Source organism: Tympanuchus pallidicinctus, unplaced genomic scaffold (assembly GCF_026119805.1).
Source record: "Tympanuchus pallidicinctus isolate F22 unplaced genomic scaffold, pur_lepc_1.0 scaffold2, whole genome shotgun sequence".
Taxonomy (NCBI): Eukaryota; Metazoa; Chordata; class Aves; order Galliformes; family Phasianidae; genus Tympanuchus; species Tympanuchus pallidicinctus.
This window is the reverse complement of record NW_026294721.1, coordinates 17,247,676-17,275,279: the sequence shown is the minus strand read 5'-3', so window position 1 is coordinate 17,275,279 and position 27,604 is coordinate 17,247,676. Positions and strand designations below refer to the sequence as shown.

The following is a 27,604-nucleotide window of genomic DNA, read 5'->3' as shown; positions in this document are numbered from 1 at the left end:
AGGAAGATCCTCAAAAAGCCAGCCTAACCTCACTAACCATAAAGGCATGTATGTATTTCTTTTGAACGGTTCTTGATGAAATAAATGGTTCTTGACAGGGAAAGTCACTGGTCAGCTCAACATTTCTAATTACTGTTCGATAAAATACCAGGTTAATAATCCTTCTGTGTGCTTTTTCTTACCCTTTACTACATAAGCTAAGGAGCTTCATTACTTCAGCGTAGTGTCCTATCAGTACAGGGCCCAAGGAGAACACACTAATCTGTCCCTAAGGGGCTTACAGTGTCCCTGGCTGCCAGGACCACTCCAATCTCCTCAACCAGCTTCCACCACATTGCGTGCAGAGCTCAGCACTGCCCAGGGAGCCAGCTCAGCCCACCCATCTGTCACACCCTAATGCACTGGGAAGCAGGAGACAGAAGGCAAAAAGGAGTTTTGGTTGCATAAAGTAGTTTGCTCATCTCAACAAACTTGATTTAACAGAAGCCAGAGAAGACACTGTAACTCTTGTAGAGAGGAACTGTGTGCAAGAAAATAAAGCACAGAATAATTAAGTTTCCTAGAAGTTAAAAAAGTGAATAACCCACACTATTTCAATTCTTGAGTGACTCAAATCTGTTGTTAAAAATCTAAAAAAGTAAACCCTTTTGAAAAGGAAAATGAGAGACAAAACAAGACAACAAGTCTTAAACATAATCAAGAGATTAGTGGACTAAGACCCTGAGCTGAAGTTTAGCTTCGCACAGTACAAGACTGTCACCCAACTGCAGCCAAAACTGAATGCAAAATGACAGTGAGTGCACTAATACCTTCACAGTCTCAACAAGCCCATCAACAAGTTCTTCTGTGACAGCTGAGTCACTACCTCTCAACTGCCTCTGTCTGCATTAGGTCAGGACAAGCAGACATCTACTCATGTCTCAGCTGCCCCAAATCTCGGCTGGACCACGGCTTCGCAACAGCTGCGCCGCTCTGTCACCACCAAGCACAGGTCTCACCAGCCAGCTTCCTTGGAGCTACCCTTACCTTCCCACACACCCAGCACAGCACCTGGCACAGCTTCCCACACACTGATTCAAATCCAGCCCAAAAGCCCCTGGGTGGGGAGGGTAAAGACAAGTGAGCTTTATTGATTCAGCAGGAATGCACTAAGCAGTAGCACCAAGCACAGTGCCACTAACAAGAACAGCGAGAGCAGAACGTGGCCTTCCATGAGAAAGTACAGACCATTTTATATGTAATTATAGAATTAAAAAAAGAATTTGTACACTGCATTTACTGATCTCACTCTAGGAACTGATACAACTCTCAGCCCACCAAAGTGAAAGTTTCAAAAACCACTTGTACAAGTCCTTACTGTACTTTCATACTTCTAAAGAATACCTTTGGAATATACTCTATCATCTCCTTGCTCCAGTAAATCAGTCAGCTACATCAACCTTCTATGTTTTAGCTACATCAACCTTTCCATGTTTCTATAAAAACTAAACAAAGAACGAAAGAACACACAACGCCATCATTTCTGCTTCCTCTCGTCATTTCTTTTCCTCTTCCAACTTCCATACTGCAGTAACACTTCCAAATGTAAAATGGAAGCAGCTCCTCCTAGTCATTAAAAGAAAATTACTGCAGTTATGTAAGCTTACATCTATGCAACTAGTGTCTCATCCACTGCTTCTAGATTTGTAGAACAATTCATAAATAATTATCAGTGTTAAATCAGAGAAGAGGTATCAGCTCATAAGCAGGTTTTCATGCACACAGTGTTCCAAACTGTCAAATAAAATTAGTCTCTTCAATAGATGTGATGACACAAAACCTGTGAACACGCATACTTTTTAACAAAGCTTTATTTGGCACCAACCTGTTCTACAAAATTACAGGTTTTCCTAGATTTCAGACATTTTCTTCTTGCATCACTCAGGAATTATGTGGTTACATTAACATTAACTGGGTGCAGTTGCAAAATGAGCTGTCAGTATCCTAGAATTAATCAATCTCAAGTATATTGTTTTGTAATTAAGCTTATGAATACTTCATCCCATGAATATAAAAACAGCAGCAATAAACACAGAAAAGAGGGAGAATTAGAGGCTCTTTTTCACTTTCTAGGACAGCTAAATCATGCAGAGGCCATTTTTCGTCAAGCCCTCTGTGCTTGTGCTAGCAGCACACAGCCAGGGAGCATGTTACAAAACAGTATTCTTAAACCTTTAAAGTCACACAAGATGGCAAAGTTAGGTGCTAGTCTGCCTGCAATTCATAACACTGCATTTTAATAACAAACATATCAAAACATCTAAAAGCTTTGGTGGTTTTTTTTTTGTTTGTTCAATTGACTCATGGGTAAATTAAGTCATCAATTTAGACTTCAACTACTGCCACAGCAATAATAAAGGAGTGTTCCTACACAGGAAGGAGACAGAAACTCATATTCCCATTAAACAAATACTTGACTTTTAAAAGAAAAAGAGAAAATGGGCTTTTATTTAAATAAAAAAAAAAACCACACACAAAAATGCATTTCTGATCAAAGCTAGACTTTCAATTACTGCTATTCTTAATTGCATAACTTCATTTTTAAAAACAAATTGCTAGAGAAATTTAACTTCCACAATGCCTGCCATCAAATACAATAATATTTTTGTAACTGTTATTGTAAAATGGGTCAGGGATTACAGAACAGGGCAATTAAAGAGATACTCTAAAGACACAACTTCACTCCTTATCACAGTACATTTATAACAATCAAATGAAAAGTTTAGGTTATATGCCTGAGCTGTCAGCAGACTAACACCTTCTTTTCCTTTCCTCTGATATTACAGTATTGCAGTTCCACACAATTACACATTTCTCTTGCGCCAAAATAGCTTTTATAGCTATTTTTCATAAGAAAAAGAATCTGCAGAGCACAAAATGCAGAACAGTTATTATTGTCCATTTTTTTAATGGAAATTGCGTGAATCATACTTAATTCAAGTAGGCTTGCTTTTCAGGTTTGTCAAGTTTAAACTCCACACAGATGCAAATTACTGGTAAAACTTCTCCCTGAATGTTAATGAGGACATTATAAACTATGAAGCCAACTTAAAAACAAGAATGTTTTTAACATGAATTTACCAGACCAAGGCATTCTAAGCCATTAGTAGGACATTAGAAGGAAGCTTTCCCAACAGTACTTAGATTCTACATGATCTTGTGCCCCAGTCTGCCACAGCACAGATTTCCCAGAAAAATGCTTGTGCTGGCACAGATTTGTGTGTGAGGATTTTACTGCATGATAAGCGTGCCTAAGCAGTGCTGCAAAGGCTCCCAACTGCTGAGCTCTGAACCCAACCTCTTTTCAAAACATTGTCTCATCCTTTCAAGTACATTCAGCCAGAAGGGAAAGTAAATTGTCAAAGCTGTTTTGAAGTACAAAACCACCAAATTTAAGAAGGCATTTTAGTTAGCAACTACCACTGCCTTACATATACCTTGCCTGGTTCAAAAATCATAGCCAGCAAGGGAATGCCAAGAGTGTAGGACATGGAATGCGCTGCTCGATGGTGAGATTTCCCTTCTGCCACTCCTGCTTACTGCTGCTACAAACAAGGCAGATCGAGCTCTCCAAGAAAAATGGGAATCATGGACAAATGCAATAATTAAGGGCCAGAAATGAGGCAGGGAAGCCGAATTCCTGGGTTAAAGCGTACAGATGCCCACGCAGCCAAGACAAATGAACAGAAAAAGTTTCATTCTAAGCAAATTCTGAGGGTGACCTATATTAGGAACTGTGGCTTAGAGTTCAGCACTACAGAGAGGCAGGCAGTGTCTTCTTCCAAGCCACTAATGCATTCTGGAAAATACAGACATGCTTATTAGCCTACTAACTGCAAAGACTCCTACATTGCTTTTGGTTCCCAGTTTATTAAAAAATTAATCTCATGTTAGAGAACTGATTATCCATCCTCGCTATAATTTTGGAACCTATAATTCAGCTCTGTGCACTGCTCTGAGTTCTACAAAAATTAGGGTCTGGGCAGACGTTTCCAAAATACTGATGTCACTGAAAAAGAAAGGCAGAACTTGAAAAGTGCCCAGCTACAAAACAATTTGTCATTTCCACGTGCCATCTGGACAGAGCACATTTCTGTCATCCCACACACTCGACTTTGCCCGTTAGGGATGAAGAAGCTCATAGTATTGTTCCATCAACTCTTCTCATCATACAGGAGGAAAGTTCATTAGTCCTGCTGTTTGTAGAACAACACGACAACAAACTATTACTTGGCAATAACACACACAAAATACTGAACAAAATTCAGGTCAGTTCTGAAGGCTTTACAAGAAACTGTACATACTCTCAGAATAGCTTTTGTGCGTACAGAATATTCTGTTTCATCATCTAAGTCCTAAATATGTTATCTACATGCTGTTCACTCAGGCATAAGAAGCATAAAACCCTACTGTTAGCTCCACAGTAGGTTACAACAAGAGGGTCTCTAGAACATTAACAATGAATTCTGAAACGTAACTTAGATATTGAGTTGCACACAATGTTAGGGAACCAGCCTCAAGTGAATTTTTAAATTAAAAAAAAGAAACAACACGACAACAAGGGTTGAATTCTAAATCTACTTATGATTATAAACCTCCTGTAACAGGGATCAAATTATGTTATATTTACTAGCCCAAAGAAAGTCTAAATTCTGGCAATTTAAACACCAGAAAATTAATTCACTATGTAATCTTTTATTTTAATTTTTTAATTTCCCTAGTGGCTAACAGGTTGTTGCAATAATTTTGTGCATGTGTCGAGTTTCCTGCCATATTAGCTATGATGTGAGTAACTCTTTACAGAGTTGGTACTGCTGTGGAGACAGAGGAAGAACTGCAGGGCTGTTTGTAGGAGGAGGGTAGCGGGAGAAGTGAAATGCAAGCGGCAGGTTTGGAAGCCTGAGGTATCTTTCACTTCTGCTTTGTACTTTTTCCATATACACAGGAAACTCCCTTGGGGGAGGAGAAAGACCAACTTCCCTACAGCTAAATACATGAACACATGTAAAAAAGTAAGGCCGTAAGCCTTAAGTGTTGCCACGACTTTTCTTTTTAAATGAAAAATTAGACAAAAACTTAAAATTTGAGGTAGCAAAATGTATTTTTCCTACCTCCAAAATACCGTCAGACAACGAAAGCCAGCTTTACAGAAGTAGAAAACTCAAGAGAAGCAAAAGAAAAGACCAGAATGCCTCCACACATGAGAATGCACATTAGGATCTACTCCGGTATTTACACATCTCAGCCCCCTTCCCTTCATTTTCAGCAATCCTCTTTCTGATATTGTAGAGTAAAAGCAGCACTGAGGAAGAAGTAGGGCAGAGCTGACAAAGTACACTTGAGGCTCAAGGCCCTCCACTCCCACTGCTATGGAATGCGTGGGCCATGCTGAGTCCACCAGACCACTTGCAGGTCCAACATGTTGCAGGACCATCTCCAACAGCAGGATTAATGAACAGCAGAAGAGTAAGAACCAGACAAGTCTAGTTGAAACACTCTCCTTGTCTATGACTATTTTCAGTTCAGGGGATTTCTGAGCCCAATGTTGATGCCAGGAATGAACACAGCCTTTATTAATAACCGTACCCTCACATGATCTAAGCACGCTGTAGACAGTACATTATGTATGCTACGTGCTTTGGGGTCCAGAGGGGCAGAGAAGAGACTAAGGGAGCGTTCAACTATAACATAGGACTACCCTGATGTGCAGGAGAACCCCAATGCAACAAGGCACCATCAGCATGATCAGAGTTTAAAGGTCATCCAATCTCAGAACCTTCAACATGCCAGCAAAGGCAGTTCCACATTGAAGCAACACTTAAAAAGCCTGCAAATCACCTAGCCCAGCAGCTGCAGGCACTGATCTGAAGGCTGCAGCAGGATGCTACAGCAAATGGGAGGCAAGGCCTGGCATCAGGTGCGGGATGAGAATACAAAGCTTTCAATAACTGCAAGGAGCAACTAAAGAGGAAAGCACAACGAGGCTCAACTAGTCACGTATTTGTTTCTCAAAAAGTCAATTTGACGGAGCTTCTGATGGTTCCATGCAGTTCTGCTTTGCTGCCATGAATACAGTTCCTTTACCAGATATGTCTAAGTTTTAAGAACATTTTTTTCCTTCACTCTTCACAATACACAAGGAACAGTGAGAGAGCCTGTGAGCTCCAGTTATCCCAACTGCTCTTGTAATGAAAACTGAGCATGGTCTGTCAGCTCAGGTAAGCAAACACCACTGCTCTGAACCTGTATGCCACCCAACAGATGAAGTTTTGAAGTTTGCAAATGAGTACAAGCTACTCACAGGTATGATACCATGCCAGGACCAGGGCACTTGAAAATTTCAGTCCTCAAGACGTTTCTAACAGCTACAATTAACTGTAGACACTGTACAACACATTTAGAATAAGGAATCATGAGGAATGAGACAAAGGCAAAAATCAGGTGGACAATGCAATAAACAGCCTCAGGCAGAAGAAAATTTAGTGGATTTCATTACAGATATTTGGCAAGGAGAAGTCAATAAATGACTCAACTCTTAGGAGAAAAGCACGAAGCTACTTTTGGCTTCTAAGACAGAAATTAAGAAAGCAGCTGAAAAAGGAAGAGATCAGAGTCACAAGGAGCAATGAAGATCTGGGACAAAGCTTTAAGTGCTTGCTTCCTGTTTCTACAAATGTAACCCTGTGTTGCAAGTTTGAATTTTTAAAGATTCCCTCTATCAAAGGAGAAAGACTGCAGACATCAATACTGGCCTGCCAGAACCATTATTCAGTTCTGAGATCTGCAGGCCATGCCTACATAAATTTTCTTGCAAAATGAAGAGGGAAGGAGTGCTTCAGCTGAAGAGCCACATTAGCTGCTTCATCAGAGAGTAAACTGAGGCAGCAGTTTTGTTGCTGATTGCATCAATTTGAGTAACACCTTGATGTTAGCCTTCAAAATGAGTGATGCAACAACAACAGGAAAGTTCATGACAAGTGGATCACAAAAATCCACAAACTAATAAGGATTCCTTCTCTGATGAGAAAGACAGATGAGATGTTGAAGAGAAATAATACAATTGAACTTCAAGTTTTTAACCTACATCAAATCACCCCTGCATGAATACTGCTTCTGAAAGGTTCTGAAAAGGCACAACTAATGCTAGTATTCAAGCACTGATCCAGGCAAAAGAAGAAAAGCTACAGTTTTACTGATAGTTACCCCTTTTAACCCATTCTATGTTAGGATAAACTTTCTGTATAGTAAATATCAATTCAAGCTGCAAAACAAAGCTGTACAACAAACTATCTGAACTTGATTCACACATTCACACAAACATTTTGGACATTGCTTAGTTACAGAATTTAGCTCTCAAGAACTGCTCTCAGTTTTACTTTGTTTACTTTCAGCATTTCAACAACAATCCTTTCTCCTGTTTCTGTTGCTTCTGAAATACATCAGAATACTAACTAATACATTACTAATGTATTAGTAAGAACAAAGTGTTCCCTTTCCTACTTTCATTCCCTATGAAGGCACAATCCATTCCTACAATTCCTACAATCCATTCCCTATGAAGGCACTAGCAACAGCTTGCTAGTCCACTCTCAGTCCATTTGAAGTTCTATTTTATCCATCCCTCTTGGAGCAGTAAGAAGATAACAAAATAGTAATAGCTTCCCAAACGCTTCTAAATCATGAAATGAAATCAAGAACAGGACTCCAACAAGACAAAAGAGACAAGGGTAGAGAAAAGAAATAACAGAACTCCTCCAAAATAAAGCTATCCTCCACTGTTTCTATCCCTCCCAAACTTCCTCCCTTCACCTAGTTAAAATTTATGATTTTTCTTTTGGCTTTCCCCATACAACTTAATTCTCTGCACCTCTCTGCATACAAGTTTTGCTACAACAGATACTTGAGGTTCTTGAATCTATTTTCTCCCCAGTCCTCACAAGTTCTCTAAGTTACGGCAGCGAGGCCTTCAGCTGGAAGACAACAGCACAGCAGTAAGAAACACTCTCTCAGGATCAAAGACACCGATCTGGCCAAGCTCTAAGTTCCAAAAAGAAAGAAACAGGGTTTGGATTTAACGAAACACGCAGCTGATGCTTATTGTATTGGCTGAGTCATAACAGTGACTTCCTCGTTCCACAGATAGCGGTGCTGATGCTATAAGCACACCATGAGCCTCACAGCAATAGCAACAACTGACGCGACAGATGAAGTTGATGGATTCAGAATAAGAAACAGAATGGTTGGCTGGGAAGTTCTCTGGAAGTTCTGCTCTGAACAAATGCAAATGAATACAGAATGCCCAGAAACAGACTCCATAGAATAAAAAAGGGAGAGAAAAGAGAGATGTAAAAGCAAAATGAATTGACATCTGGTCACAAAAGTGAGGAAATAACTAAAAACAACAAATAACACATTATTTTAATACACTTTCTACATAATAACAAAAAAAGCAGATTGGGTCTGAATTGGAGTTAGAGGAAAGGAATGTCAATCAGTGGCTATAAGTGTCCTTCAACTAATTTTAAACAAAAGGATAGAGTATAAAGAAAATAATTTGGACACTGCAAGGATCATAGAATCATAGAATAGCTAAGGTTGAAAAAGACCTTAATGATCATCAAGTCCAACCACAACCTAACCATACTACTCTGTCTCTAACATCCCTCTGCTGAATCATGTCCCTGAGCACCAATCCAAATGGTTTTAAAACACATCCAGGACTGGGGACTCCATCACCTCCCTGTGGAGCCTATTCCAGCACTTAACAAAATTGTATAGTATAGAAGTGTCTTTCATCTAAAGAAAAAAAAAACAAGACTGATCATTTCTGAATGAAAACACCTGAAGTCTGGACATTACATAGGAAAATACTGAAGGTAATAGAAATGGTAACCAAAACTGCAATCAGTAAAATCTATGTTTAAAAAGTACCTTAAACAACAATATTCATAACTTGAATGCCACACGCCAGAAGCACGTAGGACAACTTCTGGTCAGCAAAGAAGCCTCTTATCTCTGCAGATGTAATACTAATCACTGCCTAATAACTTATGGCAAATGTTGGCCTGTTGCTTTTTCTTTTTTTTTTTTTTAAAGAACTGTTCTAACTGAAAAAGATGAACTTCTAGATTTGAACTGATGCAATACAACCTTCATGACTATGCAAACTGACAAGCTGAGCGTTGAGTAGTCTACTGATAACTTCAAGTGCCATACAGCAATAAGGTAAAGCAGACGAGAAACAATCAGCTTTTCTGATTGTACACTGAGCAGTATAAGAATGAATTTGTCCAAAAAATATCTGCATAAATTACTGGATATGTCCAGCATTTTCTTATACATCTTATTTTCATACAGGAATTCAGCCTAGATTCAGTGAACACTCACACTGACTTCAGTTAGCTTCCAAGATCAGCTTTCATCTACTGCTGTCTCAAAAGCTCCATGTAGATGCTGCAGCTTGTCAGAAAGAAAAATGGTTTTACTCACAGCTCAAGGAATAATGAAAGAAAAAAGAGTTGCCTCAAAATTCCTAGCAGCCTCAGAAATGGCTGTAAGAACCTGGACTGTTCTTCCTTTGCTACCATCTGAAGTATGACTTATCACTTCAGCAAGTCAATTACGAGCAGAATTCCTCAATAAACCTTTCTTTAAACACTGTTTCATAACTGCCCTTTTATTTTGCCCGTTAGCTATTGTGAAACACAGGTATTCTGCCACTGCAAATAAAAACACGAAAAGTTCTGACGTTTGTTTTAACGCAGCTCAGTATTTCCAGTGCTACTATCTATGTGTAAGCACTGCAAGCAACTTGTTGTGTTATCAAAACCGAACACTAACTTGGCCAACATTTGTGTTATTAAAACAGATATTTTATTAAGGTTTTATGCATTAAGATTCCTATTTCTGATGTCCTTAACAGTCAAATATACTTCAGATGTGGAGAACTCATTATCTCCTTTATCTATACAACATATTTACCTATTATACAGACAAACGAGGAGGCACATTCACCCCTATATACTTGGCAGCCAAACAATGTTAGAAGCAATGGCAACACTTGTAAGTTCAGCACTCAGGCAAAGATTTCTCAAATACCTAAATTTTATATCATTAGGATTCACTTGGTATCACCTGTGCAGACTGAAACAGACTGTCACAATGCACAGTGTGCCTTAAGCCTCCTTCAAAGAGGAAGCCTGGACTTAATACTTTTTATTAACCGCTCAGCAAAGTTCATTACTGAGAGATTTGTAATGCATGTGTAAACAAAACAAAAATAACATCAATCATACAATATTAAATAAAAATTTGGAATGCAGAAAGGAAAAAAAAAAAATCAGAAAAAAAAACACTCCAGGACTCAGTGCGAGTCCATAGAAGTGTTGAACAGCAGAAGAAAAAAGTTTGGCCAGAAAAATACTTGGACAGAAAAGACACATCCAAAATAGTTTGTGTTATATCCCCCCACGCTTCTGGAAGATATTACATTATGAAGGATTTTACTAGTCGTCACTGTGTATCTACTACAAAACTAAGAGAGCGTGAAAAGAAACACACACATGCAGAAGAATACCAGTCCTTCAATAAAACTTTTTCTTTCCTGACTTCTTACTACTGAAGCCAGTGTTGGCTGGTTGAATCGGAAAGTAGTAAAGTATCCTGAACTTAAAAATAAATACTTACATAGAATGATTTCTTTTGTAGTATAAAGACACAGCTCCAGCACACCGTGGCACGCACCACTTCATCTTTTTTCAGGCCCCATTTATCCACCAGTCATGCCCCATCCATCCCTTCTGTCTCAGTTACAGAAGAGTAGCATTTTTCTAGTGCTAATACTAACACCCTTCACCAAAACACATTAATTACAAGTACAGTCACACTTCTTCGCCACGTTTTTTTCATCATGCAAACTAAGCACCTCAGGAAGCTTGACACCTTCCGCCCATCTCTCACCCTGGAACACAGCTGCAGCAGGGACAGAAGGTACGACACCGCCTGGTGAAACCCCACAAGCACTGACCAGAGCGCGGCCTCCAACCATACAGAGCAACAAGAGCCAGGCACGAGACAGCAGCTCTACTTCCACCTCTCCACAGACTCTACATCTGATCTTGGCAACTCACTGTTCTTTTTCAACTTGTTTTCTCATGTTCAGGACATGAAGGACTTTCACACAAAAGGTGAGAACAACAACAACACCACAACCAATTTTAATTATTATTTATTCTATTATGCCTGCCTTAGAACCCTCCGCTGTGGGATAAGCTCTGAGTGAGTGCCAGCCCCCCTCTGGCTGTCCAGACCTTCAGTCTGAAGGCCCCTTTCTGCCACAACACTGGTGAAAGCAGTAAACAATTAGTAGAGACTCCTCTTACTGCATCAAAATCTGATGAAAGCTTATTTTCACTAATTTCTCTGCTAAGCAAAAAAGTTTAACCTTATTTTCTACACTGGCCATTCCTAACCTATGGCTTTCAAAAGAAGCTCTGCCTGCAAGATTCACTGCTCCTAGACAAAATTAAATCACTGAGTTAAAAGAAGAGCAGCCAGGAAAAGAAAAGCAGGATATTGCCTAGAGTGTATTTTTCCCTCTTTTGCCAGACCGTAGTAACAGCACAATTAGGCACCAGTATTTTGCAAATTTGATTCCTTCTCTCAGGCTTCGAAAATTCTAAATTTCATGCCTGCCTGATCAAGTTTCCTTCTGATACCAGGTTTGCTGGTAATCTCCCAAAGCACCACACATTGGAAATATGCCACCAGTATAAATGAGAAAAAAAGTGCAGATTAAATGTTCTACAGACTAAGCAATCTTATCACAAATACCAGTAGAAAGATCGTTTTCTGGCACGTACAGAAAAATGTCTACACTTCTCTGTACTCACAATGGAAAAATTAAAAATATCTGTGTAGCTACTCACATAACTATAAATAATTAAATTAATACTGACTAGGACCTGCTGCAGTACAACTCTTGAATCTCACTAGAAAAATTAAATGAAGTAACAGGTGTAATCTCACACTGAGCAGTCAGAAACGACCACTTGCCAATACCACTTGTTGCCTTTTAGCACAAAAGCCGTGGCTTTGGAGCACACTGATTAAATGTCACATCATACAAGTTAATCATACCACCATAAAAGGAAGGAGAAAAGATTTACTTCTGTACAAACACCTTCGTCTTCGTGTTTTCCTATTGAACAGCCTTTAATCACGAGATTACACTGTACGTGGTGAAATCCTACATTCTTTCTTTTCTTGGTGAAACAGTTTATTGCTGCAAATACACCATTTACACACTGACAAGCACAAGAGCAAGAACGTGTATATCACTATCTGGTTAATCACTCCAGCTGAAGTGAATGAAGTATTTTTTCAGCACAGAAGATCATTTTAAGTGGTGTTCCATATGCTGCCTCTGAGAAGCGGTCTGTGACGTCGCAAAGAAATAAGCAATGAGAAAATTTCTTTAGGCTGGAAAGAGCACTTAGCATTTCAAAAAATAGCAGCAACCACAAAATACGCACAGGTAACTTACAAGTAAAGCACACCACAACCTGAGCAGAACCCCAGGAAATGAGATAATGTCAAACTCTGAATTTAGAGCTTACTTTTCCACAACTCGATAAGAACATCATGATACGGAAATTAATACTTCTATTAATAATTTTTGCTTAAATTTATCAGCTGTTTCTGAGGTTTTTACTCTGGAAAGGAATGACCATAAGTTCAGCCTGGAGAAAAGGCCACAGGGTGACCTAATTGCAGCCTACAAACAGGAGGGGATCAACTCTTTGAAAGGGTTGATAACTGCAGGACAAGGGGAAATGGTTTCAAGTTGAGGAAGGGAAGATTTAGGTTGGATGTCAGGGGGAAATTCTTTACAGAGAGTGGTGAGGTGCTGGAACAGGCTGCCCTGAGAGGCTGTGAATGCCTCGTCCTTGGAGGTGTTCAAGGGCAGGTTGGATGGGGCCCTGGGCAGCCTGGTCTAGTATTAAATGGGGAGGTTGGTGGCCCTGCATGTGGCAGGAGGTTGGAGATTCATGATACTTGAGGTCCCTTCCAACCCTGGCCATTCTGTGACTCTGTGAAGACCATACTATCTCCTCATCTCACACAATCCTAATCATTACTTTCTGCAATTATGTTCAAGACAAATATGAAAAATGTGCAACACTAGATTACAAGCATGTCACATAAAAAAGTGAAGTGCAATAAGTTCAATAATAAAATTTTACATCTATAATTGTAAGCTTTAAAAAAAAATAAATCGAGTAATAATAGGTTAAAAATAAAATACACCTAGAAGTACACCTTCTCTGTTAATGCGCTCGGGAGGCACTGATTCAGCATACTGAATGCCATACAGGTTAGTCAACAATGTGCTTGCAATTAACACCCAAAGCATTTCAGGTGATGAGTACTGCAAATATAGAAAGCATGTCCTGAAACTTTTAAATCCCGCTGATGTGATTTCTCCAAGTGTGAAGCTGATATATGGAATAACTACATTCTTGATTCTCAATAGACAGTCACGTACTGCATAAAACACAATACTTGTTTGTGCTAAATACGTATTTTATTGATCTAAAATTACAATTTCTCCATTCAATTTTATATAAAAGCAGAACAAATGTAATGCAGAGTAGTTAAGTAATGCAACCTAACTGCACCCTCCACTAACAATGAATTACCAACTACTAAGCTGGTTTTGCAGGCCTTTACCCAATGAAGATGCTTGCAGGTATTTCAGGAAGCCTTTCTAAGTCACTGCTGCTGCAGGCTACTGTAGCTTCTTTCTGTATTCTTTTCAAATGTAGAAATTACTTCAGCTTATAATAATAATTAAAAAGATAGAACGAATTGCTACTGCAAAGTAGAATTTAGCAATTCAGAAGGAAGGAAGAGTATCCACCCCCACGCACAAGCCCGTGGCTCATTTATGTAATTCATGGCACAGAATCACAGCTTTCTGAAAGCAAAGAGATACTGGTAATGGACGCCGCGTTTTACATAGAAAAAAAAACAAACCAAGCACATTCCCCACATTATTTTTACAGAAATCAATCTATGAAAAATTATTTCTTTGAGCTCTGTATCATGTATCATCATAGTTAAGAAATGACAAAGAGCAACTTCAAACAATGAGTAAACAAGGAAAGCAAATAAAATCCAAATCAAGAGCTTAACTTCATAAAATTACCATTACTGAAACCGAGCCTCAAAAGACGCTTGAAAACATGCTGCTCACAAACATTTCCCAATACCCAGAATTAAGACACTGACACGCTCCTTGATAATGATTTAAATGTTAGTCACACAAAACCATCTACCCGTTTGGTTATAAACTAGTTTTTCTTAACAACCTTTAACACTCATCATGTGTGCAGACACAGTATAATAGCCTCAGTCAGGCTATTACTCAAATCTTAATAAGCACTACATGTAAACCTCCAGTGAGAGTAAAAACTGTAGCCTGAAGATCCTATCCCTGAGATGTCCCTCTGCAGTCTGACTAACCCAATTTCCAGTCCTTTATCTCCACCAACACCATTCTCAGTGAGAACTCATGCAGCCAAACACTCTGATGAGGCTCAGAACCAAAGTGCAATTCATATCCTCCTAGACATGCCAATCAGCCATGACTATCAGCAGTGCTTCTTTTCCAGAAATGTTATCCGATTTCCTTGCCACCATTTCTCCTGATTCACCCCTTCCCACTCTCATCGTCTTTCCTGTGCACCTTTCTGAAGTATCATCATACACCTGTACTATTTTACTAATCATTTAATAAGTTTGTCTTGCATTCCTTCCCATTCCCCTTCACTCAGCCTAGTACCAAGATTCACATGAAACTATTATCTTCCTGCTACAAAGTCAGAAACATACCTTCAACTTCATATCTGCTGTGTTTCACCAAGTTAACACCTCAGCTTACATCTCCATTTTTTCCATACAGACGCCTTGCTATCACAGCTCGGTTTCAGCACAGACAAAACACAGGTCTTTACTCTCTATCACTGCTTCAGTCTCCTTTCTATCACTGCAAGTCATTACCCTTCAGGACTCTTTTCTAAGCATCAGCTCTAAAACGAAAGTTCTCCGTAGAAGATAAAAATAGCCAGCTCTGGGGATCCTGGCAGTATCTACCACGTCACAACTTTAATAGCTTGGATTTTATCTCATGACCACATCAGCTCACATCAGAACTACTGAAGAACCTTTCTCCATCCTCCACAATCCAGAACTGACCCTATTCCATTCTTTGTGAACATTCCTCTCTGGACAGTTTTTGCAAACTAACACCAGACCACGTAAACCTTCCTTCACAGTACTTCAGCAGCATCTGCCCCGCTCTCTGCTCCAAGCCCCTTACTGGTCAACTTCACCCTAAAATTTCTAATCATGTTGTCAAACATGCAGGTTTAATGAGTTGCCAGTGACATTTGCATCTCTGAACACCACCTTCCCATTAAAACAAAGCAACTAGATGCCTGGCATGCCCAGACCACCACCACTGCACTAAAATTCACTCCATTGGTGCCAATGTCTCTCCTGTGTCATCACCAGTCTGATTCACCTTCCCTTCCCCTGAAGCTGGGTCAGGAAACACCTCTTAACCACACAACTTTGCAGTGACTAAATCAGGCACACAACTTGGTCTGCAACTTTGAAAAGTGGTACTAAAACACTTTCCTACTTTATGGAGCCTCTGGTAAACATCACAGTGATAAGCTTGTTCCGTTATCGGCTTTTTCAGGGCTTCTCCAAAAGCTGCTCGAAAAATAATCCAAGTGCTATCTTGCTTACTGCTATTATACAGGTTTTCACTGATAATCAAGTACACAAAGTTATGTCTAGCATTTGCCACTTTTACCTACCCTTTCTAAATGTTTTTAGTTATTTGCTGCCACAGAAATCTTTGCAAAGGTTTTAGGGTTAGACTTCTTGCATTATTGTCTACATCCGCCTTATCCCAGACTCAAGAGACACAGAAAAGAGAACTCTGCATTTTAAGCCATTTTAAAGTGATAGAAAAGTAAACTCTTAAGAACAGAAATTCTGCCATGCTTCTGTAGCACAGAGATTCTCAAAGTAATATAAAAGCAGTATCGCTACTTAAAGCGTTTTGAACTCAAAATGCGCATCTCTGGTTAAATAACATTTTTGTTAATTTTACTGTCTTTAAATGATGAGCTCCCATAAAGTATTCACAAGTAAAATCAAAAATACCTGACAAAAGCCCAAAAGACAATTCTCATACTGCAGTCACAAATTACCCACTTCACTGGAAATTACAGTACAAATACAATTTCAGTTCTGTTCACGATTCACACTTCTGTGTACCTTATTACATCAAGCTCTGATAAGGGCAATTTAGGTTCAGTCACATTGTCCATACAAGTAGTTTTGATCAAAACGCTCTTCATGCTACAAGTATACAACACACACTGCAAATAATAAAACCATAATGTACCCACTCCCTCCAAAAATCACTATAGTAAATTCTTACTGTTCCATCCAGCACTACAGAAACCACAATTCAGGCTCAGGCATTCAGTTTTCACAGGAAGAACTGTGTTTTTACACTCAGCCTACACTAGCTACAGCAAAGCCATATGCTTTATCTCAAGTTCGGGCACCCGTAAGAACGGCAAGCCGCTCATTAAATTACGATGCAGTATTTGGGTACTGCATTCTTCAGTTACAACTTCTTAATTTCAAGCACTTCTTTTTCCTGTTCAATAACACAGCTTTTACAGAACAATCTAGGAAGAAAATGTTTTCACAGGTTATTTTGAAATAAAATTTGTTATTGGAGAATCATCAACTTTCAATGCTGATAACTGGTCTTGGTACCAGAGCTGTAAGCCAAAAACAGTTCATACATAAAAACCGCACGCTCCTTAATGCAATCTAGCTATAATAATCACTGGATTTAACATGCTTCTTTTTATCAAAGCTAAAAATACTTAACAATAAGAAGATGAGAATACTCGTTCAGAGAATCACTTAACTGACAGATTTTAAACAATAACTTTGGGATTAAAATCCAAAACCACATACAACTTGTTTGTGCTCCCGTTAAAATGTCGGTATTCCTTCCTACTATTCAAATTATTTGATCATTCATTTGAAAAAAAAAAAAAAAAGTAGTTTGTTATTCTCAACATTTTAATGTATATCCAAGGGTAAATGTAACATCATGAACATAAGAACGTCTGACAAACCTGTAATAATCAACAAACAAAAGGAAACAAAACCCAAATATTAGGATGAGTAAACTAATGTAAATGTGGAAAAACTTAATTGCTAACTAGAGCACAGACTACTCCTCACAGCAAACTTTAAGAGCATTTATTTCATTCTTTCAACTCTAACCTCTAAAATAGCACGCTCCAGGAACCATAACAAATAAGACCAGTTTCCCCATAGAACACTTAATTGGGAAAACGTGTATGAGCCGCAAGATGCCTTTATCAGGAGAAATCAAGCAAAAGCTACAATTTAGTTTTCAACAAACAAGAATGAGGAATTGGAAACATAGCTGCAGCCAAATAAAATATCTGAGTGCCATAATGCTACCTTCTTCACAAGAACAAAAGCACCAACCACCAGCTCCACCCCACCCCCAAGCAGGCTGTTGCTCTCTCTAACCACATAGCCAATGCTGCAGACAATGTAATCCCCACAGGGAAGACAGAAGGTCAGGGACACACCGTGAAATCATAAAATAAGGTCCACGTTTCAGAAAGAAACAGCAGTGCTTTCACCAGTCAGGATTTCATTTGGAACAAGCAGGTGGAGTGTGGACACAGCCTGTTCTTCTCTCAACACACCGTCCCTTCCCTCAACACACAGAGGAAGGTTGCAAGTGTTCAGCATAGTCCAAAATTAAGGGCACAGCACTTAGAGTGAGCAGAAGTGCACATGTGGTAAGGGTGGCAATATTCAGAGTAATGCTGCAGGTGAGACTCCGTGCTGTATGGCAGCAGTGGGGCTGTTATTATTCACCAGCTGTAGGTGGCTACAAGGGTGTCACTTATTACAGTGACACACCACAGCAGGCTAGCCATGATTAAGTATTACCCAGTGCGGTTGGAAGAGACGGCAGCTATCGTTCATTGCGATCCACTGTGGCTTAGTGGGGAGGGAAGGCTACTGCCCTTCACTTCAACACCACGCAACACGAGCAGGAAGGCAACTAAGAAAGCTCCGCAAAGCCCAGAGAACGGGGAATAGTTCACGGTGCAGAGAACGGGGAGCTCGGAGCCCTGCCCCGGGACAAGAGAGTCCTTCCCGCAGCCTGCCAGCTCCGGCGGCCGGGAGCGCTCCGCAACAGCGCCCAACGAGGCCGTAGCCAGGGACCTGTAGCGGCTCCGGCAGGCGCTGGGGCAGAGACAGAGCCCAGCGCTCAACTTCTCGCAGCCACGAGAGTCTTTGTCCGAGCGCTCCCGGCCAGGGCCGAGGGAACCCGGGGGTCCTCTCCGGCGACGGGGTGGGCCGGGCCGGCCGAGCGGGGGTAACTACCGTAACGGCCGAGGTGCCTCCCCTTGCGGGGAGCAAGCCCTCCGACAGTCAGCGCCCCGGGCCGGCGGGGACAAGAACCGACCCGGCGCGGGGTCCCGACCGCTCCGGCAGCGCCGGGCAGAAGGGGAGCGAAGGGAAAGCTCCTGTCCCGCGGGCACCCCGTGCCGGGAGCCGGCCGGGCAGCCCCACCGCCGGCAGCCGCTGCCCCGGCCCAGGGGGGCCTCCTGCCGTGCGCCCACCCGGGGGGATGCCAGCCCCCCGGGGTTTGCGCCTCAGGGCCCGCCCGCGGGCCGCCCGGAGACATGCTGTGACTCCGCCAGGGCGGCGACGGGGAGGCCGAGGGGCGGGAGCCGGGTAGCCGGCGACCCGGCGGCCCCCAAAGCCGAGCGCTCCCGGCGCGGCGCCGCGAACCCCCCACACTTACCCTGTCACAACAGGCGCCATCTTCCACAAACTCTCGCTAAAACTCCTACTCTCGCGAGAGCGCCCCCCTCCCCGCACCTGGAGCGCGCGTGCGCGAGCCCGTGAGACACGCGCGGGGTGGGGGGGCGGGGGCAGCGCGCCCCGCCCACTCAGCGCCCGGGTTCTCCCCTCAGACACAACAGCCCGGGCGTGGGAACCGCGCTAAGCTCGCGAGAATACGGCACGGACAGATAGCGAGCAGAGGAGAGAGTGGGGAATTCTCGCGAGAGCTGAGCGTGGTGGGTGGGGCGGGGGATTCCCTCTGCCCGCTCGTACGCCTGGTCATGCGTTTCCCCCGGCCGGCGGGGCGGCCAGACCGACGAGGGGCGGGGGTGGGAAAGCAGCATCGCCTGCCCGCAGGGAGGAAACCGTCCCGGGCGAGGAGGGGAGGAGGTGGCTGGCAGCAGGCGAGCAAGGGGCGCCAGGTAGCGAAGGCAGCTCAGCACGGTCCAGGAGAACCAGGGGCCGCCTTCTCCTCATCCCCCCGCCTCTGGGAGGGAGGCAGAGGTGGGCCCGCCCACGTCGTGCTCAGGGCTGTGCGGCCACGTGCGAAGCGTCGGCGGGCCGCGGCAGCGGAGTCTTAAGCTGCGTGTGCGGTGAGGAGCCAGCCCGGCTCTTGGGCCTCCTGCTGCTCCCAGCGAGCCTGGCCAACAAGGACGGCGTGCAGGGGCGGGTGGGAGAGCACTGCGGTGCGCTGGGAAGGCAAACGGTGTACTCAGATAAGAAGGTATTCTCAGGAGTTCTGCTGGTAATGCGATGCGGGTCTTCACTGCTCGAGTGTGAAACCTGGGTTGGAAACAGTTGGGCAGAGTGGGCTTCCTGCTAAAGCTTATAGTGAAAAAAACAGTGTTGTTATTCCCAGTAGCACTGCCTGGGAGTGCGGGTCAAATGCTCTGTCGCTCCTGTTTGTTTCATACCAAGCACGCAGAACAGCTATGAAAACCAAAAGAAGTCTTTTTGCAAACTGGGCATAAAAACTGACTGCAGGAGACTGGGGCCTAAAGGCACGGTTACTGAAATATCTATCAGGTTTCCTACATCGTGTTGTTTGAAAAACCAGCTTTAAATGCCTGTTTTAACGATTCTGGTGTTTCCTACAATCAAAAACGTAAGTTACAATTTTGGTCCCTGCTTGCACTGACCAATAAAGTGAGCCTTGTAATGATGTCTCAGAAGTCTCAGCAGAGGTACTGTAAGAGGAATGTATCTGTACAAAGAAGCTGGCCTGGTTGCTCAAAAGTCTTGACATAACAGGACATGAATTTTGTCCACGTAACAGCATGACCATTGCAAGGTGAGGATCTGATTGTCCGTAAGAGGACTGTGTATGAGAGTTAATCAAAGATTGTATCCTGTGTCTTCATTCACAGAATCACAGAAATCACAGAATCACCAAGGTTGGAAAAGACCCACAAGATCATCCAGTCCGACCATCCACCTATCACCAATAGTTCTCACTAAACCATGTCCCTCAACACAAAATCCAAATGTTCCTTGAATGCTTCCAGGGATGGTGACTCCACCACCTCCCTGGGCAGCCCATTCCAGTGCCTGCCCACTGTTTCAAAAAAGTACTATTCAAGCTCTTTATGCATTTAGTATAACACATGTAACTTCAAAAGCCGGTGCAACTTTAATTTAAAAATCCCCTAGGCTCCAAAAAGTGGGTCATTTTTATTACTTCACCTCCATACCTCTGCTGTCTCCCAAGTTAGGAAAAGGTAATGTATTTTCAATAATACCATTAACATGGTGCTTCTGTATGTCTTCATGCAGTACACTGTCTTCTGTTAACACTAATCCAATGAATGTCTTAGATGGGTAAAATCGTGCTTTAAGAGGTTGGTTGGCCACATAGTTTGCTGTAGTTTTATTAACTGTACGAACAGCTGTTGTCTTCTATCATTAAAACCATTCTTTCAATTCTGATTTCTCTCTTCTCATTAATTATCAAAGGACATTGATTGGCTTCATGAAGGAACCACGAAGGCACGGTTCTTGAAAGCACAATACATACTGAAAATCCTCTGTGTTGTTTGTGAAGAGCAACTAATAATCCCTTTAGAAATCTCTTCCTAACATCCTTTTTTTTTTTTTTTTTTTTTTTTTTTTTTCCAAGGCTAAAGAATGATCTCAGTTCATGCTAGCTCCATTCCATTAAGAATGGTTCCTGGACATATGCCATGGCCTGTCTCTAGATGGTCATTTTCTGAGGCCCCTCTTTTAGTGTGTTTTAAATCAAAATGGAAAATCTAAAAATACTGCACACAATAACATGCCGTGTCTAGACTCTTTTGATATTTTACAAAGAAGGCGTTTGTATTAATAATCAAATTAATTGAATACTGATGCAGACACATTATTTTGAAGAATTAATAATTACAGAAATTGTCATAATTCTTTCCATTACTGACAGTTATGTTATAAAACAAATGACCATTGAATTTTTTTTTTCCTTTCTTTTCAGTTATAAACAATCTGCAGTGTGAAAGGCCAGGAATACTATTCATGTCAAAAACAATAGCCTCGAGTATCTCGAGGTAGAAAGACAGATAATAAAACCACAGAGGGTTTCTTAGGTATTGTTCATGCATTGAATTTTACTCCTCATGGCTTAAAGTTCCTATTTCGCATAGCAGTGCAAGCAATTTCTATTGACGTGAGGGCAAACTGAAAGCATCTCATGCCTCAGGATACTGGGCCCCGCTCGCCTTCTTTAATGAATTGTAAACACTTCCAGACCTGAGGCAGAGGGGCAAATGTGAAGACAAAGTTTTCACAATTAAAATTTTTGTATGTGCTTCGCAATCAACAGTTGAACCTTTCAATACTAGGTGATTTTAGCCCTGCTGAGGTCAGTGGGTTAGTTTTGAGCTAGATACATGGCTTCAGAAATGGGGAAGCATGGCTCAGAAGTGCCACTGAAGGATGGGATTCATAAGGCATGGGGCCGCACTCCTTCAGCTGAGTGCCAGAACCACCAGCTGTCTTTAGAAAGGGAAGGAAATCTTTTCTGCTGGCATTCTGTAGACTGTGGGGCAGGGCTCCCTCCTGCTTTTTGGGCTCTCTGGCTCATAGAGGTGTGGACAGAGGTCTATAGGTCTGTCTATCTGTAGTCTGTCCAGATGCCTGCAGCTCCATCTGGGAAGTCGTGTGGTTCCCTCATCCTCATGGTTATCATGAGGCTGAAGGAGCTGCCTACTGGGCTGAGCACAGCCTGGCCCTGGCCTGGCAGAATTGGGGAGCACTGGCTGCAAGCTGTAATAAAAGGGCTTGAGATTGCAACAGCCTGCTTGACCAGTCCAGGCCAAACTTTATCCAGCTCAGCTGTAGCTCTGGTCTTCCCAGGCTCATTCCTTTGAGCCTGACACAGTACTGCCTGCCTGCTCATTTGGCTACAGCTTGGATCCTGGATGATTTGGATAATGTTAGAAGACAAAAGATCTGCATCCGTGCCTGTAGGAGCACTCTGTGTCTCTGAACATCTGTTGCATACTTAGGACAGTGAGTCCTCTTTCCCATCTTAATCTTGCTTCTGAGAAAAAGTAACTCATAGCACCACTTGTAAAATCCAAGCTATTTATAAAATACAGTGACCTTAAAAAACATTGTAGGTAGTAGAATCACACTTATCTGAATCTTTAGTTCAGTGCAAGTAACAGGTTTCTCTAGATGCTGCATTTTATATCTGGTGATGAAAATCACACATTCTAGTAGTACATACTATGATATAACTCTTCTGGAATTTTATAAGCACAGGATGTACAATGTGGTTTAACCGCGTGTCTAGGAAAGAAAATAAACAGGCAGTTGCCCACAGAGCATATCTTACATCTGAGCTTCTGTGTATATGCCAGCTAAAGTTATTGCCTTAACTTCTGGCTGGACAACTAGATGTCAGAAGTGCTTCTGCTGCTCGAAATGGAAGATATTGTTCAGCGTAGCTCTGAGGATTTGTTACACTGTCCTGAGATGATAACAGTGAAGAATAGTTAGCGATTTTAAACAAGTTGCTGAATAGTTTTCACTCGTGTGTCATAATCTCAGTAGAACAAAGAATTATGCCAGTTAGGGCATAAGTGTGCCTTAGCACAGTATATCCCAAAAGCCACATTCAGGCTTGTGCTTCACTCAAGAATGCTTTGCAAGCAAGCACAGCATCAAGCATTTTTAGAATCTAAAGGCAAGATGCAAGAAGTGAGAATAACAAACAATAGGAAGGAAGAGGGGGAGGGAAGATGAGGTTAACAGTAATAACATCATGTGGTTATGTAGGTTAACAGTGTGAACAGCTTGATGACTGACTTCTGTACCCTTTTATTTTTAAACACTTTTCTAAAACACACTGTTAAGACACATTTTGTATTGAACTTTGCCCCTCACCCTGTCCCTTCAGTTATTTTCCATTAGATGAAGTATATAGATGAATAGAATTCTCTATTTGCACTCTGTATATCTGTTCTCCTCAGGCTCTTCAAAGAAACAGCTATCCATCTCCTGCATAGTGCTCCTTTCCACTGCTACTCACATGGGGTACCCAGCCCAGAGATTTTGGGGCACCTGGTGATCCTCCTGCAGGGGGACTGCCTGCAGTGGTGCCTGGTACCCTCAGCCTCCTGCTGTTGGTGTGCCCTGTACAGACCTGCTGCACGTCTACTGCAGTGAATCCCTGAACCAGAGAGCATCCTGGCAGTGCCTGGACACCATCCAGTGACCTCCAGCTCCTGTACCCACAACCCCAAACTCCGGCTAAGGCGAGATTTACAGGGCCACACCTTGGTGATGCTGGGGCCTCGTGCCACCAGTAGAGTGTGTACCCACCGAACCAGTTCTTGGATTAAACCGCAGTACATGGGATTACAGAAGGATTACTGAAGGGGAATATGGCAGGATGAACTGTAAAAAAATCTCTTTTGCTTTTCCAAGACATACGGGAGAACACGCTGTTCCTTTTTTTATATGGCCATTTAATGTTTCAGAAGAATGCAACAAAGGTGAATTAATTCCATCCCACTGAAGTAGACAGGACAGGGAAGACTGAATTTGTCAGTTAGACTATGAATTACTCAGATAAAGTAAAAAGGAAGATTTATAGGTTATGATACAGCTCCAGATGTTTTATCAACTTTATTTGTATATAAATATAAATTGAATTTGCAATGTTATGGTTTTGAGCCAATGTGAAAACAGATGTCTTTATGCAGAAAAGGCACTTAACCAGAGACACTGTCTCATTTCTTTCATTTTCATGATGTGTGTTGCTATACCGTCTATGCTAGCAGAGACACTCACACTTAAACCTACAATTCAGTGTCTGAGTGGATTTTTTCAGATAGTCTGCTCCCTCAGAGAAAGCCTATTCTAACATACTTCTTTACCTGCAAGTAAAATGTGGTTTTGGGAAAGCCACCAAAGAATGAGAACTCATTTGACTCAACAAAACACGAAGGAAACTTAGACTCTTGATTATATGTGTTTTTCTCTTGTATTTAGTGCTTAAGGGCACTTCAGACTAGCTATAAAAAGGTATGAAAAAGAGCTCAGCAGCCTACTGTAAAAGAAAACCACAAACTGCACATAACCCCTTGATAAAATTACCACTGAAAACCTATTTGAAATTATAATCCAACCCATTTTACTATAAACTAGGCAAGTCTAGGTCCCAGATGTAGCCACATGCTCTGCAGAATGGGAAAAAACTTAGACAGAAATTCTTAACCTGTAATTCTCAATACAAATATGTGCACACACATTTTCCTTGTAATGACTAGAGAGAGGAGCTAAGAAATTAATTGTTTCACAGAGAACATAAAGCTAGGTTCCGCTATTTCGATTAGGCCTTATGCTAGTCCTGGATGAAGAAGTTAAACTGATTTTGCATGTTTGGTGGCTTATGAAGATTGTAAGTGACCTCAAGCCAGGAAGATAACACTAGTTTTTTTGTCTGATTCTTTATTAAAACACTGAGGAAGTTATATATTCCCGAAACATAAGATTTTTTTTAAGTATTCTGAACACGTAGTCAAAGAACATGTAATCCCAAAAACTACTTATCTTACAATACTGCCATCTTGATATCTGTTTGGGTTTTTTGTTGTTGTTTTTTTTTGTGGTTGTTTTTTGGTTTTTTTTTTTGGTCAAGAACAGTCACAGATTTTAGTAGCTGTGGGCTTTATCTAATTTTCATACCACTCTCCCTCAGAATATCCCTTAGAACCTCTGTTGTGCTGTAGCCCTTTTTCCAAAATCCTCATCCCACCTCGCTCCCAAAGAAGGACCATTTCTGGTAGCACTTGAAAATAAATTCCGTACAAATTGCCTCAGAATATTTCATTGCTCAGTTAAAGGGTGGCTGACACTTTTGAATAAAATACCCATTTGAATTTTTCCCTTGTAGTGGATTACAAGTGACCTTTTAATGATAAAGTTCATTAGTGCTTGGATATCATATTGATGAGCTTTGCATAAATGAATAGATGAACAGATAAGGCATAACCAAGGTAATGAGCTGATAGCTGTTACAGAGGTAACTGAAGATATGTCACTGATGCTAATTAAAGAATTTCTGTATAATTTTAATTATTGTCAGTGTTGATTCAGAAGTCACTATCACTGTCACTTCTTTTATCACAACCAACGATGTTTCATATCTTGGACAGCTGTATCTATTTCTAGAAATCCCAACAGCCAACCATTCTTATTACGTATGGCTTCGTCATTTGTTTGTTTTTCTGATCATTAGTGGCACTGACCTTGCCAAGAGCTAAGCACATGCATGATTTTATTCATGCGATTAGACTTATTAAAGCTAATGGGATTAGTCAAGAAATTAAAGCTACTTCTGCTTAAGTGTTTGCCATTTGGAGCTGGTTGACAAGAAACAAAATCAAGAAACTGGAAGGAATTCAGACCAAACAAGAATTTTCATTAAATGTCACATAAAGAGAAATTCAAACAATTTTTCCTTGACCCAAGCTTGGTAGGTGATGAGCAATGGCTGCCACTGTTTCCAAGCAGCTTTCCAGGTACTTAGCTTTCAAGATTGTAGCTACAGATTTCCACAGAAGGGTTCTCACTTCTGAATTTCCTTCTTGTTTGCCTTCCATCTGTGTATTACCCTTTCCCAGTTTTGACACATGAGAAAGGTTTTTTGTACTTAATTTATCACAGAATCATAGAATCATAGAATCACCAAGGTTGGAAAAGACCTAAAAGATCATCCAGTCCAACCGTTCGCCTATTACCAATAGCTCCCACTAAACCATGTCCATCAGCACAACATCCAGCCTTTGTCAGACACAGACGATTTGTCAGTTAATATGAAGGTGGTTTCATGTGGCAAGTAAACAAGAATTTTCTAACATTGATTTCCCTTCATAAAAGGCCAGCTTGCCGAAACTGGAGCTGGTTTCAACAAACTTTACCAGGTCTTTTAGAATGACATTTCTAACGAGAGATAATGAGAAATGCAAATTCTGGCCAGAAGCCCAGCAAAGAAGGCTGACTGTAACTATGGTACAACGCTGCAAACCAGGAAAACCCAGAACAGGTTTTGCTCACGCAAGATGAGGAGGATTGCCCTGAATTAAGCAAAGTAAAAGTACTTGTTGTTTTAGAGGACTGGCCTGACAGCTAGGACAGAGGCTTGTAGGTTTAGTAGGTCTTTTGTGTGAAATTAAGATATGTCTATTTCGGTAGAGAGGGACCTTTAAAAGTCATCTAGTCCAACTCCCCTGCAAACAGGGACATCTACAGCTATCTCAGGCTGCTCAGAGCCTGGTCCAGCCCAACTTTGAATGTCTCCAGGGACAAGAGACTGTCCTACCTTTGTACTTCATTTCAGGCACTGTGAGGCTGCCTGTCTGTGACATGCCTGCTGAAAGCCTCACAAAAACAGTATTGCAGCCAGAAATACTGTATTTAGAGAGCAGATGTGTTTCAGCCCCTTTCTCTGATAGCTATCTTGGCTTGAGCTGAGAGAGGAGCGGCAGGGAGCAGTTACTCTACCTCCATTCACTACCCCAAGGAAATTCCCTGCTGGATCATCAGGACAGTTTTATGGCCATTGGTACCACAGATCAAATGTACAGTGAGTGATTAACTTCAGTTTTGAATAAGCTGTTATTTGTTATTTTTGATCTCTGGTGAGATGTTGTGTATACAATAAATTATAAACAATCTGGCCTCTCACTTATAAAAACAAATACCAACTGTCCTGCTATCATTGTGAAGCAATAAATCTCCCCTGGCCTTGGAAAAAATGCATCACTTGTGGACTTTCACCCACTTTATACCTTATTTGCAAAACAAACACTTATTTTGATTCCTCATAAGAACAACTGATGACAAAAACTGAATAGAGGTACAGTAGTGGCTATTTGTAGTCCAAAAGTTTAAAAATGTAGTGAAGATAGACTGCCTTCCTTTGGCTTTTTCTGAGTAGAGGTTAAAAAAACAGCAAATCCACCACTACCAAGTCTAGTGCTAGGAGTGGTGGATATTATTAACTCTTTTTTTTTTCTTTTTTTTTTTTTTAGGAAAGCCACTGAACTATGCCCCAATGCAC

The 27,604-nt window shown here is 41.4% G+C and overlaps 1 protein-coding gene across 4 annotated transcripts in view; it reads right to left on the bottom strand.

The window, feature by feature from the left end:
• Positions 1 to 27,604, bottom strand: part of RBPJ (recombination signal binding protein for immunoglobulin kappa J region) — a 143,760-nt gene that overhangs the window by 35,163 nt on the left and 80,993 nt on the right. The window contains exon 1 of one of the 4 annotated variants that reach the window (XM_052683316.1): positions 19,001 to 19,066. The exons of the other annotated variants lie outside the window; for them this stretch is intronic. Coding sequence (XP_052539276.1) covers positions 19,001 to 19,020 — 20 coding nt within the window. The 5' untranslated portion in view covers positions 19,021 to 19,066. Of the gene's footprint in view, positions 1 to 19,000; positions 19,067 to 27,604 lie in introns of those variants that run through there. 4 annotated transcript variants of the gene reach the window in all.